Raw genomic sequence first — 16,157 nt, forward strand, 5'->3', positions numbered from 1 at the left:
GTTTTTGAGAGATAGAGATAGAGAGAGAGAGAGAGAGAGAGAGAGGGCACAAGCAGGGGAGGGGCAGAGAGATAGGGAGACACAGAATCCAAACAGTCTCCAGGCTCCCAGCTGTCAGCACAGAGCCTGACATGGGGCTCAAACTCACGAACCAAACCTTGAGATCATGACCTGAGCCAAAGTTGAACGCTTAACCAACTGAGCCACCCAGCTGCCCTATGTAATCACGGATTTCTAATTTGATTCTATTAAAAAGCATTAACTCATTAAGAATTTAACTGAGAAACTGAGAAATGCAAAGTTAACACCTCAAGTCAGGGAAAATGTACACACACAAGGGAACTAGGATACTTACAGAAACATAAAGTTAGCTACTTTCCCAGTTATGACAGGAGAAAGAGTGAGTTAAGAGTTGACTATAGGAGCAAAATTCATGGAAAGTTTTAATTTTGGGATCTATATTGGATAATCAAAAAAAAAAAAAAAAAAGCACAACCTAATTTCCTTATTGCACAGAACTGCGAGTTTTCTTTTCCTCCTTTCTTAGATTTACTGTATAAATCAATCTTTTGTCAGGTTAATTTTTTAATACCACTTATGTACATACATGTGTACTTTCAAAATTCTGTAAAGAGTATTAAGGAAAAACAGTAACTGTTTCATTTAGGTCCTATACCTAGTACAATGAGTCAATTTCATGGTACAATGAGTATGAGTAAGACCTCAATGTGAATACAAAAGCAAGCCTACAAACTGATGTTTTCTTTTTGGGGTATTTTTTTTTATGATCAATTCCAAACACACAATACAGGGAAAATGGAATGAGTAAGAAAAAACATACTTTATTTCCCCGTTAACACCAAGTCATATTACTCAGAATGTGTTTCAATATACTTAGCCAGATCACCAATCCCAGCCACGGCCTTAGTTCAAATGTTTACTATGAAAATAATCAAGCAACAGAAATCCATTGTGAGACACCATCTAGAGAGAACAGCTACATTGCTATATATAATTTATTAACTTAGTAGTTTAGTCTCTCAATATTTAGCAAGTTTGTGTAAAAATTACTACTCCCATTGGTTTCTAGTGACATTAATATAAATGCATAATTTCAAAGTCAACATTGCTTTCACTATGAACACAAAACTTCTTAAAAAGATAGTTAGTTGTGAGTTAAAGTAACGACTGGCTGCTGGGATAGCACTGTTCAAGGCCAAATACACTGCCAGGCTTGGAAAGGCATAAATATATACATACACACTCAGTTTGCTATTTCCTACATATTTGCTACACGTCCTTTGTTGTATAGTATGGTATAAATTATTTCCTTAAATTTGAAAAAAAAAATCAAGATGAACACATTTTCATCTTCATTTCAAAATAACCCCTTTAAATGAAAAAGTTCTCATTTGTTAATTCTGTTCAAGAGATGGATTTAAAATATTTTCTTCACTACATGTATAATTTTTTGCCCTATCTTAGTGCCTCATTACAACCAGTTTAGCAATAAGACCTCCAGTGCTTTGTTAAAAATTGCATTCAGTAGATGAAAAGGTTGTAAAATCTGCAGTTGGATCTTTCTCAAGATACTGAATTATAACAAAGTCAAAAAAATGTATGACCATTCAACACCCTTGGAAGCTGTGAATTATTGCAAAAAAAGACTCACATGTGCATATAATTCAAACATAAACTTTGTGGGGAAGGGATGTAAAATAAATACTACAATATTTTTCAACTCTTAAATGTTTCTTAGATGGTTAAATGAAAAGATTAATATTACTAACAGGAAGAATCAAACTATCTTAAAGACTGCTTTCCAAGTAATTAGAACAATTTTGCAAAACAAAGATAAGCAAGAGCCTATGCCAATACATTTTTCCTGTAGTGTAATGTAATTGCTAATATGAGGTATAATCTGTAAGCAATTAATACAAATATAAATAGGTATAAGCCACACTAAATCACAGTCTGGTGAAAAGCTTCCCAGCTAATGTAGTTTGGGTAAGGAATTAAGGGAAATGAGAAGGGCAGGGCAGGTTTCCAGTGGGAACATCATTTACATGCCTTATCATTATCATCATCTTGTATCTAACAGTCCACTGCTGCAGAAAGGTAAGTCCTTTCCAAGTATGCTGGTCTAGAATATACTTTATGTAGCACAGTAAAATTATTTAGGTATTACTAATACTTCATTTGCATTTATATTTGGATTATACACATAATCATATATGTGTATCAAAAACTATAAACAGAATTTGAAAACACTTTCATCTCATTTTTGATAAGTTAACAGTTAAGACTGAACTATGTACTACAGAATTTTCTAGAATATCTAAACTAGGGGTGAAACCAAAGGAAAATATTACTATTTCTTTAGTAAATGGCTTGTGCGAAACCTCAAGCTCACTCATCTTTTCATAGACAGGTTTATCTGATGAGGATTGTGATCCAATGATTGTTTAGCAGCAATTTTACCAAACTGTAAATTCTTTTATTAACAGGCATTATAAACAGATAATACTAATCTTACTTAAAAACCATGAGTGCCACACTGGTGAATATACAGCTCATGAATAACTTAAAAAGTATTTCCCGTTTTAAAAGGCAACACTCAGCATACAAAAACCTATACTAAACAAAGAAACTATAATATGGATACATGATTGATGTGTCTAAACGATATATATACAGTACATAATTATTGTTAATTATGTGATCAGTACATTTTTTTCTGTATGATTCCCTTCATGCTTCACTTTCCCCAGAAACTGAATTCTGAACTTCCTCTTCTAAAATTGGTACGATCAGGTTATCCTTGGACATCAAATTATATTTCATCACGAATTTAGTAAACCGGTGACACAAAAATGTTTCATTCTGTAGGGAGGAAGAAAAAAAGATATTTTACTATTCAAAACCAAAAAAGCCTACATGTAATATCCATGTATATTATTGTCATTCTGATAAGAATGTATCAGGATAATTAGTGAAATATACTTACTTCATATTCATCAAATATCTGCCGATGATGAAAATAAGCATGTGAAAATATTCTGTAAATCCTACGGCATACTGATCCTAGTTTTGCTACAGATGATTCCTTTATGCTAACCCTAGAAATAGGAAAGAAATCAGATTCATAGAGCTGGACAGATCTTAGGAACAATGTTGTCTAATCTTCTCAATTGACAAGTGTGGAGACTTAAACCTTGGGGAAAAAAGTGACCAGTGCAAGGTCACAGTGCTAATAAGTGGCAAGAGCAGGACCAGGACCCCTCCCTGTTCCTTACTCCTGGGCCAGTGCTCTTTCTACATAACCACAGTGCCTAAGATACTCAGTATTGTAAGCTTTGAGACTTTATGAAAGTTCAATGCAATTAAATCTCCAACAAATCAGAATTTCCTAGAACATAATATTTACCACATTAACACTTTGTACACTACAGATGATTAAAACTACTAAAAGGAATTATTGCTTTATTGTACAGAATTTGATTTTTTCAAATAAAAAATGCTTGCATATTTTTGATATTAAAAAATATATACAGGATACTGAAGCAAAAAATAGTATCTTTTAACATATTTTATATGAGCTCTTTGAAGTTGATATTTGGGGCGGTGGGGGGGAATCTCCAAATCTATCCATCTGATAACAAGTGTCTTCACAGAATAAAAGGCCAGTAACAAACCTCACTAATAATATATTACAATATGCAGAGCCTTCTTCCCAGATCTTAAAAATCTGTAAGCAAGGATAAGGAATCCTTCAAAAACAAGCAGTCCAGTCCAACTTAGGAAATTGTGCTCTTCAGGCATGCTGTCTAAGAGGAGGCTAGCTCTATCACAGATTCAAGAAGTTAAGTGTGTAAATACCACAACTCTAAAGCAGAAGAGGGACAGCTCTGCAGGAAGTACCCTTGACAAAACTGGCCTGTGAGCTTTGCGAGCCAAGTCCTGTTGCTTTTAGTTTAACCACAACCTTAATTTCAAAATTTGAGTAATTCTCAACTAGCTAAATATAAAATAGCTAAAAAAAAAAAAAAAAAAAAAAAAGTTTAAAGAACACAATTCATTAAGCAGCAACCTAGTTTGTTTTAATAAAAACATCAACCTTTTAAATCAAATCCAAAAAAGTTTAACACCATGTTTACAAGTTTTATTTACCTGCTGGGAAAATATTTATTGCTATTCAGAAGACATGCAGCACCATCAAGTGTGTGTCTAGTATAGTCTATTGCAGGACACTATAAAGGAAAGGATATAAAAAATGCATCAACATAGAGCTCTACCTCTTGCATGAGGTCTGTTATGAAATACTTGTCTTATTCCAAAAACATGAGCATGTCTGAAGAAAAACGTCTTACAATATCAGAATGACTATAAAATTTAATGTTACAACAAAACTACATTAAAAAAGAACAGGTGAAATTAATTTTAATGATATAATTTATTTCTCTATCTACCCCAAATTATGTCAACATATAACTGATACAAAAATTATTAATGAACTTCTTTGGGGTATTTAAAAATTAGCAAACATGTAATTCACATACCATAAAATTTCTTTTAAAATGTTTATTGCTTTGGGGAGCAGGAGGCAGAGAGAGACAGAGAAAGAGAGGCTCAAGCAGGCTCCACACTGAGCCCTGATGTGGGGCTTCGTATCATGACCTGAGTGGATGCTTAACTGACTGGGCCACCCAGGGGCCCTGGCAAAATTTCTTTTAAAATGTACAACTCAGGGACACCTGAGTGGCTTAGTCGGTTAAGCATCTGACCTCAACTCAGGTCATGATCTCACAGTTCATGAGTTCAAGACCCATGTTGAGCTCTGTGCTGACAGCTCAAACCCTGGACCCTACTTTGGATTTTGTGTCTCCCTCTCTCTCTCTCTGCCCCTCCCCCATACACATTCTGTCTCTCTCTTTCAACAATAAACCTTTAAAAAATTAAATTAAATTAAATTAAAATAAAATAAAATAAAATAAATAAAATAAAAACTCAGAAGTTTTTAATATATTCACAAATTTATGCAACCATCATCAACTACATTCCTGAAAATGTTCATCACCCCATTGTGGGGTGTGTCTTTTCTTTTTCCATTAAAAAAAAAAGTGGTAAAATACATTTAAGATGAATTCTGCCATTTCAACCTTTTTTTTTTTAAGTTTCTATATTTTGAGACAGTGTGTGTGTGGCGGGGGGGGGGGGGGGGGGGGGCGGGAACCAAGATAGAGGGAGAGACAGAATCCCAAGCAGACTCCATGCTGAAAACAGAGAGCCTGATGTGGGGCTCAAATTCACCAACCATGAGATCAGGACCTGAGCTTAAGTCACGCACTGAACCGACAGAGCTACCCAGGTGCCCCCTCCCCTGTCTCAACCCTTTTTTAGATGTACAACTCAATGGCACTAATTACATTCACCACTGTGCAACCATCACTTCTATGTATTTCCAACCAAAGGTTTTTCATCATCCTAAACAGAAACTCTGTAAACCATTATGCAATAATGTCCCATGTCCACTATCCCCCAACCCCTAGCAACCTCTAATGTACTTTCTGCATCTATGAATTTGCTCTTTATAAATATTTTATGTAAGTGGAATCATGTAACATCTACCCTTTGGTGTCCGGCTTATTTCACTAAGCATAATGTCCTCAAGGTTCATAAACACTGTAGCATGTTATCAGAACTTCACTCTCTCTTATGGCTGAATGATATTCCATCCTGTACATTCCAGTTATCCACTCATGGTGGTTTTGATGATTAATGAGCATTTTTTCATGTGCTTATTGGCCATTTGTTTATCTTCTTCAGAGAAAAGTCTATACAAATCCTTTGTTCATTTTTAACTGGGTAATCTTCATTTTTTTTAAGTTTACTTATTTGAGAGAGAGAGTAAGCATGTGCATGAGTGCACGCCAAGTAGGGGAGGGGTAGAGAGGGGAGATAGAGAAGATAACCCCAAGCAGGCTCCACATTATCAGTACAGAGCCTGACACAGGGCTCGAACTCACAAACCACGAGATCATTACCTGAGCCGAAATCAAAAGCTGGATGCTTAACTGACTGAGCCACCCGGGCACCCCAACTAGGTAGTTTTTTAATTGCTGAGTTGCAATAGTTATGTATCTGGGTATCAGACCCTTATCGGAGATATGATTTATTTTCTCCCATTCATAGACTGTCCTTTCACTTTCTTGACAGTGTCCTTTGAGGCAAAAAAAATTTTTAGTTTTGATAAAATCTGAATATTTTCTTCTATTACTTGTGTTTGTGGGGTCATATCTAAGAAATTATTGCCTAGTCCAAGACCATGAAGATTTACACATATGTTTCTAAGAGTTTTATAATTCTAGTTGTTATATTTAGGTTTTTGAATCATTTTGAGCTAATTTTTGTATAAGGTGTGAGTTAAGGGTCTAACTTCATTCTTTTGTATACAGATTACCTAGTTCTCTCTTAATGAGATATTTGATGTTGTCTTTCTGTACTCTTTGAAAGGGTATTCTATTTCATACTTTGAGCATATCTCAGTTTGGACTACCAACATTAAATGCTCTGTAGCTGCATGTGGTTCATGACTACTATTGTATCAGCATAAATTTAGATCTTTGATTGGTTACTGGAAGAAAAAAAAAACTTTTTTGGAGTTGGGGGAAAGGTTTTATCTTGTCTTAGCTGCTTCCCTCCATCTCTCTCCAATTAACTCTCAGTTAACTAATCCTATTTTGTATCATTTGTAACAGCAAAAAGTTAGCAAAATATACAAGGTTACAAAATAAGAAGCAATTTGTTCACGGGCTTTTATAAATTCTATTTTGCCAAATATATATTTATAATGCTACTGCAGTCCGCGTGTGACTGAAAGGGCTAGCAGATAACAAGTTGTTGTTGATAACAAGTTGTCACTTACAGTCACTATGTACAATTAACTCTATCTGTTGCAATGACTCTTTAATTCTCAAGAACAATGAGTAAAATCACCATTGGTGCTGAGCACCCTGCCTCTTCCAGTTTACAATCTTCCCTGTTCTTTTCATCTGTAAGAACAACTTTCTTAGTTCCTAATTTGTTAGTTGCTATTATTTCCTGACTACACAATTATTCTAAGAGTTCATGAAGTGTCCTTTCAAGATTTTCTTTTGTATTTTTACAGAAATTCCTTTGCATACAACTTACCACTTGAAAATGCCACCATCATTCATCCTCCCTTGACACAATTCAATGGAGCTGGTCTTCAGCAAACAATGTTACAATTCTAAGACTCATTCACAAGACCTAATGCTGATAATCATCCTATCTTATATTTATTACTAATCAAGAAAAAAAGCAAATATGACAATGACAGTCCATATAAATCTCATAATACATCACAAACTGGGTATCTTTTCCACTCTAAAGTGAGAATAATACATCTTTACTATTTGCCAAAATGAAACTAGCCTTCTTGATTCAGTTTCCTAATAGCAATTATCACATAATTCACTATACTATGTAGCCAATTTCAATAAATTATCAATAAAACTGCTATGTGGATTTTCCCATATATAAAATGATAATCTTAATATTGCTTCAATGAACTAACACAAAAAGAGTAACACCCTGAATGAAATTAGTCATCCAAATAAGTCATCCAGTAAGTCAACTTGTCTATTTGCTTAGACAAATACCAGATACTTCTTATTTTGGAGAACTTGCCTTTTCATTTTTTTTTTTTTTTAATATGAAATTTATTGTCAAATTGGTTTCCATACAATACCCAGTGCTCATCCCAACAGATGTCCTCCTCAGTGCCCATCACCCACTTTCCCCTCCCTCCCACCCCCAACAAACCTCAGTTTATTCTCAGTTTTTAACAGTCTCTTATGGTTTGGCTCCCTCCAACTTTTTTTTTCCTCCTTCCTCTCCCCCATGGTCTTCTGTTAAGGTTCTCAGGATCCATCTACATAAGATCCATCTACATAAATATAAGTAAGAAAACATATGGTATCTGTCTTTCTCTTTATGACTTATTTCACTTAGCATAACACTCTCCAGTTCCATCCACATTGCTACAAAGGGCCATATTTCTTCCTTTCTCATTGCCAAGTAGTATTCCATTGTATATATAAACCACAATTTCTTTATCCATTCATCAGCTGATGGACATTTAGGCTCTAAAAATATGGAAGGCTTACGAATTTGCATGTCATCCTTGCGCAGGGGCCATGCTAATCTAGTCTGTATGTATCGTTCTTCCAATTTTAGTATATGTGCTGCCGAAGCGAGCACAGAACTTGCCTTTTCAAATAAAAGAACATCAGATGTGAATTTTGCAAACAGAAAGTCACTTGTCTTTAAGCCTTAGAGGTCTATCAATAAAATGATCATTTGACAGTCTATAATTCTGCAGAATTGGCCTAACCCCAATTATTTTCAATGAGTTTAAGTATCAAAAAAAAAAAAAAAAAGTACTATGGATTAAAAGGAATGCAGAGCAAGGAAAATGCAATGCATAGTTTAAACAAACTAGCTACAACTTTTGAAATAACTAAGGAAAACTGAATATGTACTGGATATTATATAATATAAAGGAATTACTTGTAACTAAAAATGTTCTATAAACAATTGCTACTTCTTATACTCTCACCATGACAAAAACTAAATGAGGAGAAAACAACATGAGTAACTTTTTCAATGTAGGGCCAATTATGAAGAGGAAAATCATTATGGTGTGTTTCAAACAAATAGTAAGAAATATAAGGGGTGCCTGAGTGGCTCTATCGGTTAAGTGTCTGGCTCTTGGTTTTGGCTCAGGTCATGATCTTATGATTTGGGAGATCTAGCCCCACGACAAGCTCTGCACTGACAGTGTGGAATCTGCTTGGGATTTTCTTTCTCCCTCTCTCTCTGCCCCTCCCCCACTTTCATACACACTTTCTCTCAAAATAAATAAACTTAAAAAAAAAAAAAAAGAAATATTAAAAAAAGTAGGTAAAAAATACTGACCTATAAAGTTAAAAAGCCCAAAAACAACATTTCTTTAATAGATAACTCATCAACTTGTAATCACCAACAGTTATTCCTATCAAAAGAAATTACGAGGCGCCTGGGTGGCTCAGTCAGTTGAGCACCAGACTCTTAATTTCAGCTCAGATCATGATCTCATGGTTCATGCGACCAAGCCCTATGTCGGGCTCTGTGCTGACAGCATGGAACCTGCTTGGGATTCTCTCTCTGCTCCTCCCTGCTGTGCACGCTCTCTCTCTCTCAAAATAAATAAACATTATAACTGAACCAAAAAACTAAACATGTATATCTCATCCATTATACAGTAGCTATCAGCATCATATGGTAGATGTTATTCTGTAATAGGCAATGAATCATAAGGTGAGTTCTAGCCCATGATATTATCCAATTATGAAAAATGATAATCATAAATCCTAAAATAGCACTGGGGCAATAAACTTAAAGAACTCTAAACCAAACAGCAAAATAAACAGTGAACTAAAACACTAAAAATTTATTGACCACTCTCATGGAGAGATTTAGGTTATGATGATTTTATTAGGCATTCTATTTCATAATGTCTCACCTCTTTTGGAGTCTTATGAGCTGCACAAAGAAAAATCCATTGTTCAGTTGCAGTCATCTGAGTACATGTATCTGGATGGCACTCACTCTGTTAGAAATAGTTACACTTCTTAATATGTAAAACAATGAAAAAGTCTATCATTTGGGTTACTACACTCCCATGTAAAAGTACAGAATAATTAGAAATGTTGGGTAAGTCTTTGGGAGCACCTAATGTTACAAAAACAGAAAAAATCAGTACTTTCAATAATAGCTTTAACTTAAAGAAAATATTACCTGAAGTTTGACAGCAAGTCCATTTAGTTCAAGACAGAATTGCCTAAAAATGCAAATATATAAATGAAAAGTCTTATCCATCCTCCACATTATTTTCAGAATACTAACTGTAAAAACAGAATCCCATCAGTTCCATCCTCCCTTTGTCGTCACCACTGTCAACACCATCTGAATTTACATGGCATATTTTGTACAAAGGCATACAGATTAGTATGCAAAACCCAAAACTAACAACTCTAATAATGTTCAATATCAGCCTCCAGTGAGTTGATCATAATTATACACTGGAAGTTGGTAGAATTTTTCTGAATTTGGAAATAGTTACCAAAATGTTTAGGAAGTATATACTTTTATTTACAAAGTCATTCTCCTAGAAATCTATTCTAATAAAATAATCAGAATTGCATACAGATAAATGTATAAAGACATTGACAGAAAATATAAAATTTTTTTGAAACATTCCAAATAATCAGCAATTGCAGAGTAGCAAAATGTTGGTATATACATAAACAAAGGATATATATTTATATTTACAGTAAGATTCCAGTTATGTAAAACATCATGTGTGTATTTATCTGAATACAAACATAAAACTAGATGTTTTAAATACCTGAATATTCTACAAACTTTGTTCTGATTACAAACAACATGTTCCTTATGAAAACTTTAAATATGATCAAATATATAATGTACAATAAGGTCCTTCATAATTCTACCACCTCTCCCAAAAGTTAATTATTACTTACATACAAATTTGATTTTCTATGCAAAGATTAAACTATATTGGGACCAAATCATACACAATTTTTTATCTTGCTTTTTGGTCACTTAGTAGATTGTAGCATTTTTTCATGATACTCTTCTAAAACTGCCAAACAGAATTATAAAGCCTAGAACAATTCTTGGAACATAGTAAGTGTTCAAAATGTTTTTTAATAAGTGAAGAATAGAGGAAATTGTGTAAGATTGAGATCATCATTTTTAGACAAACTTGTTATTTTATATGAAAAGACCATCAATCCTCTATGTCACTAAGATAACTTACTTTAATAGCTGTCAAAATACTGAACACATCCCCTAAAAATCTTACCTAATTAATCACTATTATGTTTCCCCAACAAATGTATTTCCTTTCCAGATCCCTAACAATAATGCAGTTCTTAGATCACAAAAATAACACTATTTCTGAATCACCACATCACCCTCTACTGCCCTGTATCTATAGGCTGCATGCAAGTTTTCAAGTTGTTTTCCACTAAGTGGTAATAAAGACAGGTGGTGAAAAATAAGTTTCTCATCTACTTTAACTCACGTATGGCCAACAGCAAAACTAAGCTAACTGATTTGGCAGTGTTTATGGGTACAATCTGTGGCACACAGTGCAAATCTAACAGCTTCCAGTTAATTCAATATAGGGCTAACATATAGAGTTGTGCAGCTGAAGAGACAAGCCAGAGCTGAAATCCAGCCTATGCTCTAATCTCTTAAATCATACATAGGATTGCATCCACTCAGAAGAAGGAGCATCTCTTCCAATTACAAAGATTCCATATGGGCTAGTGGGAGATTTGAATGAAGTCCCATTAACATCATAATATAATCAACAATATTAACCAATAAGAGCAAGTATTAAGCCTCAAATCAATTACATCAAGTACATGCAAAAACTCAAAAAGCTACTTTTGAAATTCTTCTTGGTCAACTATAAAGATATATACACTATGATGAAGACACAAAAGAATATATATGTGATATTTAATACATAAATACAAAACCAAAATAAAGTGGCTAATATTCAGGGAAAAAAAAAAAAAACCTAAAAATAACAGCACCAGGACAAATGGAATATGCATGAAAAAGATTTTATAAGTTTTGTATACTGCATATTTTATAGTCTAATTAAATATGGAGGAAAAGGTTTTCCTAGATCTGAAATTAAAATCTTATATGCTAAAATCAGCCCTCACTTGTTAGGATTATGCTTGTAGTGAAAAAAAATCCCCACTTATTTTCATCATTAATCCTAACAGGTAAGTAAGCAGTTATTTTCAAAGCTGATTAAAATAAGGCAGAGGGGTGCCTGGGTGGCTCAGCTGGTTAAATGTCCGACTTCAGCTCAGGTCATGATCTCATGGTTCATGAGTTCAGGCCCTGCATCAGGCTCTGTGCTGACAGTTCAGAGCCAGGAGCCTGCTTCAGATTCTGTTACTCCCTCTCTCTGCCCCTCCCCTGCTTACACTGTCTCTCTCTCTCTCTCTCTCTCTCTCTCATAAATAAACAATAAAAAAAATCTTTTAATAAAAAATAAAATTAAAAAAAGCAGAGAATCTAAAGTGCTATTTTGATTTATAAGAATGGGAAAATATCTACATATTCATACCTTCAATTATCATGCACTGAGATGTATTTTTAAAAAACTATGTCAGGGGAACCCAGCTGGCTCAGTTGTTGGAGCATGTGACTCTTGATCTCAAGGTTGTGAGTTCGAGCCCCACGATGGGTACAGAAATTACTTAAAAATAAAATCTCTAAAAACACTAAATCAAATAGTCAAGTGATTTGTCTAAGAAATCAGCAGAGTACAAAGAAGTCTTAGCATCCTGAAATTGTTGGACTGTTATGACAAGATATTATGTCTTAGCAATGTCTATATAACAAGTCTGTAGCAAAAAAAAAAACAAAAACAAAAACACACCAGATCAAACCAAACCAAACTGAAAAACAGTGCCCAGTCTACAATTTGTGGGACTCATCACAAAAAAGTGGTCTAATTTATGCAGGGAAAGTCCTATTTCAATTTCACTTATTATTTAAAAATTAACTTAAAAAGTTACAAACCCTGGGGCGCCTGGGTGGCTCAGTCAGTTAAGCGTCCGACTTCGGCTCAGGTCATGATCTCGCAGTTCGTAAGTTCAAGCCCCGCGTCAGGCTCTGTGCTGATGGCTCAGAGCCTGGAGCCTGTTTCAGATTCTGTGTCTCCCTCTCTCTCTCTGACCCTCCCCCGTTCACGTTCTGTCTCTCTCTGTCTCAAAAATAAATAAACGTTAAAAAAAATTAAAAAAAATAAATAAATAAATAAATAAATAAATAAAAAGTTACAAACCCTAATAAACATCTATCTCTAGCTACATTCTTTATATTTAACCTACCAACTCATCTCAGCTCCCGTTTACAGAGAAGCTTGCAACTTCAAGAAATAACTTAGTAACTTCAGGATTAAGCTGCCTTTATTTATTTTTTAATTTTTATTTATTTTGACAGCAAGTGTCAGCATGGTGCTTGATTCAGGGCTCGTTCTCACAAACTGCAAGATCATGACCTGAGCCAAAATCAAGAGTTGAATGCTTAACCAACTAAGCCACCCAGGGACCCCTAGGATTAAGCTGCTTTTATTTTTTATTATTTTTTTTTTTTAAATTTTTTTTTTCAACGTTTTTTATTTATTTTTGGGACAGAGACATAGCATGAACGGGGGAGGGGCAGAGAGAGAGGGAGACACAGAACCGGAAACAGGCTCCAGGCTCCGAGCCATCAGCCCAGAGCCTGACGCGGGGCTCGAACTCACGGACCGCGAGATCGTGACCTGGCTGAAGTCGGCCGCTTAACCGACTGCGCCACCCAGGCGCCCCTAAGCTGCTTTTAAAGTTAATTCTTGTTAACTAGTCATTCACTAGTCTCCAATTTTCTCATTCAAAGGGCATCATCAAAAGTTCCCAAACTCCTTCAGAATTACAATTAATTTTTATTTACCACAGTTCACAGTAGTTAATAGTCAACTCATCAGACACCAAGCTTAGACTGGAATCTTGTGTTATAGTGAAATAAACTTTATAGAGAAATAAAGTTTATCATGAGTGGAAAAATAGAAACAACGTATTTGTGGTTAAGGAATAATTTGTGTTTAAGAAAAACTATGTAGGGGCATCTGGATGGCTCAGGTGGTAAGAATGCTACCAACTTGATCTTGGGTTCATGGATTTAAGCCCCACACTGGGTATAGAGATTACTTAAAAAGGCCGGGGGCAGAGGGGGGCGGGGTGCCTGAGTGGCTCAGTTGGTTAAGCATACGACTTCAGCTCAGGTCATGATCTTATGGTTCGGGAGTTCGAGCCCCACATCAGGTTCCATGCTGACAGTGTGGAGCCTACTGGGGATTCTCTCTCTCCACCCCCCCCACAATCTCTCTCTCTCTCAAAAATAGTTTTTCATGGGCACCTGGGTGGCTCAGTCAGTTAAGCATCTGACTTCGGCTCAGGTCATGATCTCACAGCTCATGAGTTCGAGCCTCACGTCAGACTCTGCTGACAGCTCAGAGCCCGGAGCCTGCTTCGGATTCTGTCCCCCTTTCTCTTTTCCCCACCTCCCACTTGCACTCTGTCTCTGTCTCTCAAAAATAAATAAATGTTAAAAAAAATTTTCTTAAATAGTTTTTCCAAAAAAAAAAAAAAGAAAAATTGTGTAAAAAGATAATGCCCAAATCCATAAATTAGAAAAAAAAATCAGTGAATAACAAAGTTAAAAACTTTATAATACCAAAAACACAAAAGCTTTAGAATTCAGCTTTTTAGTCTGCAATTACATAATGATTTTTATTTATGATTCATAATCATCAGCATTAAAGGTTATTTTTACTAATAGAAATACTACTACTATTTTGATATATTATAAAGACTTACCTTAAATGTTCATATTTCCATACACCTTCATCTTGGCCTTCAGGTGGTTCAAGAATTTTGTCAATATTGGAACAATCTGCTCTTATGTTCTGCTGAATATACTATAATAAAAAAAGTTCTCATAATTAATTAACATACTATAGTACATGGTAAATCTTAAAATATATTTAATTTTTGAGTCCATGATTGCTCCTATGTTTCAACTTTTTTAGGTTATACACATAACAGGAAATCAAGTAATTCAGAAGATAGGAGGTAACCCTTACCTTCTCCAACTCAACTCCTTTGGGGTAAGATATACCACATAAATGCAGATATGGTACTTACCAGGATTGGATGTGGGATCAAAAGTGAAACTATGATTTTCACAAGGACATAAAATGTAAACCATATAACTGTGGTACATAATGCATGATTCTAGTAATATGCATTATCCAGAATAGCACATCTATGGAGACAAAAAATAGTTGTTCAGGACTGGAGAAAGAAGGGGAGACAGAGGAGAATGGAGATAACTGCTAATGTGAATGAGGTTTCTTTTGGTGGGGAGTGAAGATGTTCTAAAATTAAACTGTGGTGATAGTGTAGAACCCCGTGAATATACTAAAAACCATGAATGTATATTTTAAATGGGTGCTTTTAGGATATGTGGTATCCAATAAAGTGTTTAAAAAACAAAAAATGACTAGCAGAAAAGCTAAGTTAAAAAAAAGGCATGGACATTCATTTTTAAAATTAAATAAAAATTTCAGATCTTTTTAATGTTTCATGCAATCTATGATTTAAATAATCTAAAATTTGAACAGGCTAAATAAGACTAAGATACCTAATTACAGAAATAACTACGAGGCCTTGTTATGCCAATGTATTTTGCCTATTTTCAGGCAACCTTTCTTTGAAAATTACTCTGTCAAAAGCTTGCTCAAAAGATTTTAGTGATTCTCTAATGCCTGTTTAAACTACTCTCCCTGGTTTTCTGACCCCATCTCAAGTTCCAAAGTTCTGCATGAAATTGATTCTCGCAAATAGACAGAACCAAATTCTTTACCTTTTCCACCAGCCACCTCAAATTCCATACAATTCTTTCCAAATTCCCTTTCCCCCCAACACACTCGTCTTTGCTTTTATTCAATAAATAGCATTTATTTATTTTTTAATATCTCCCTCAAAAAACAGAGACTCAGTTTTGTTTTAAATTTTAGTATTAGAACCTGGCACATAGGAGGTTTTTAACAAATTTTCACTGTCTTTTCCTAAACTACATTACTTGAAGTCAAGGATAAAGATACTACTTACCTGAAATGTTAAAACCATGGGGGATTAGGGATGAAAAAATTTACCAAAAATGGGGTGGAGACTGATTCTTTAGTATTCTCTGGTGATCCCCAAAAGAGTTTGGTAGTAAGGCACACAAAAATATATTCTATGCAATACAGCTGGCTCATAATGAATACTAAGTCTTTAACCACATGTTTAGTAACTGAATTTACTCAAAATTATTCAATTTTTTATAAGTAGAGGTACAAGTTGTCAATCTTCAGGGAATCTAGATTTTATTAATGATAATACATGTAAAACAATTAAGAAAACAGGGGCGCCTAGGGGGGTGACTGGGTGGCT

The 16,157-nt window shown here is 34.7% G+C and overlaps 1 protein-coding gene and 1 pseudogene across 4 annotated transcripts in view; both read right to left on the reverse strand.

Moving 5' to 3' along the window:
• Window positions 1-822: 822 nt before the first annotated feature.
• Window positions 823-16,157, reverse strand: part of MOB4 (MOB family member 4, phocein) — a 43,808-nt gene continuing 28,473 nt past the window's right edge. For all 4 annotated transcript variants that reach the window (XM_058710259.1, XM_058710235.1, XM_058710250.1 and 1 more), the window contains 6 exons: window positions 14,538-14,638; window positions 9,862-9,904; window positions 9,587-9,673; window positions 4,171-4,250; window positions 3,008-3,119; window positions 823-2,883 (listed from right to left, as the gene is read on the reverse strand). In XM_058710259.1, the coding sequence (XP_058566242.1) occupies window positions 2,752-2,883; window positions 3,008-3,119; window positions 4,171-4,250; window positions 9,587-9,673; window positions 9,862-9,904; window positions 14,538-14,638 (555 nt within the window). In that variant the 3' untranslated portion in view covers window positions 823-2,751. The remainder of the gene's footprint in view (window positions 2,884-3,007; window positions 3,120-4,170; window positions 4,251-9,586; window positions 9,674-9,861; window positions 9,905-14,537; window positions 14,639-16,157) is intronic.
• Window positions 8,171-8,283, reverse strand: LOC131505807 (U6 spliceosomal RNA; annotated as a pseudogene).

The sequence above is a fragment of the Neofelis nebulosa genome, chromosome 2 (assembly GCF_028018385.1).
Source record: "Neofelis nebulosa isolate mNeoNeb1 chromosome 2, mNeoNeb1.pri, whole genome shotgun sequence".
Classification (NCBI taxonomy): domain Eukaryota; kingdom Metazoa; phylum Chordata; class Mammalia; order Carnivora; family Felidae; genus Neofelis; species Neofelis nebulosa.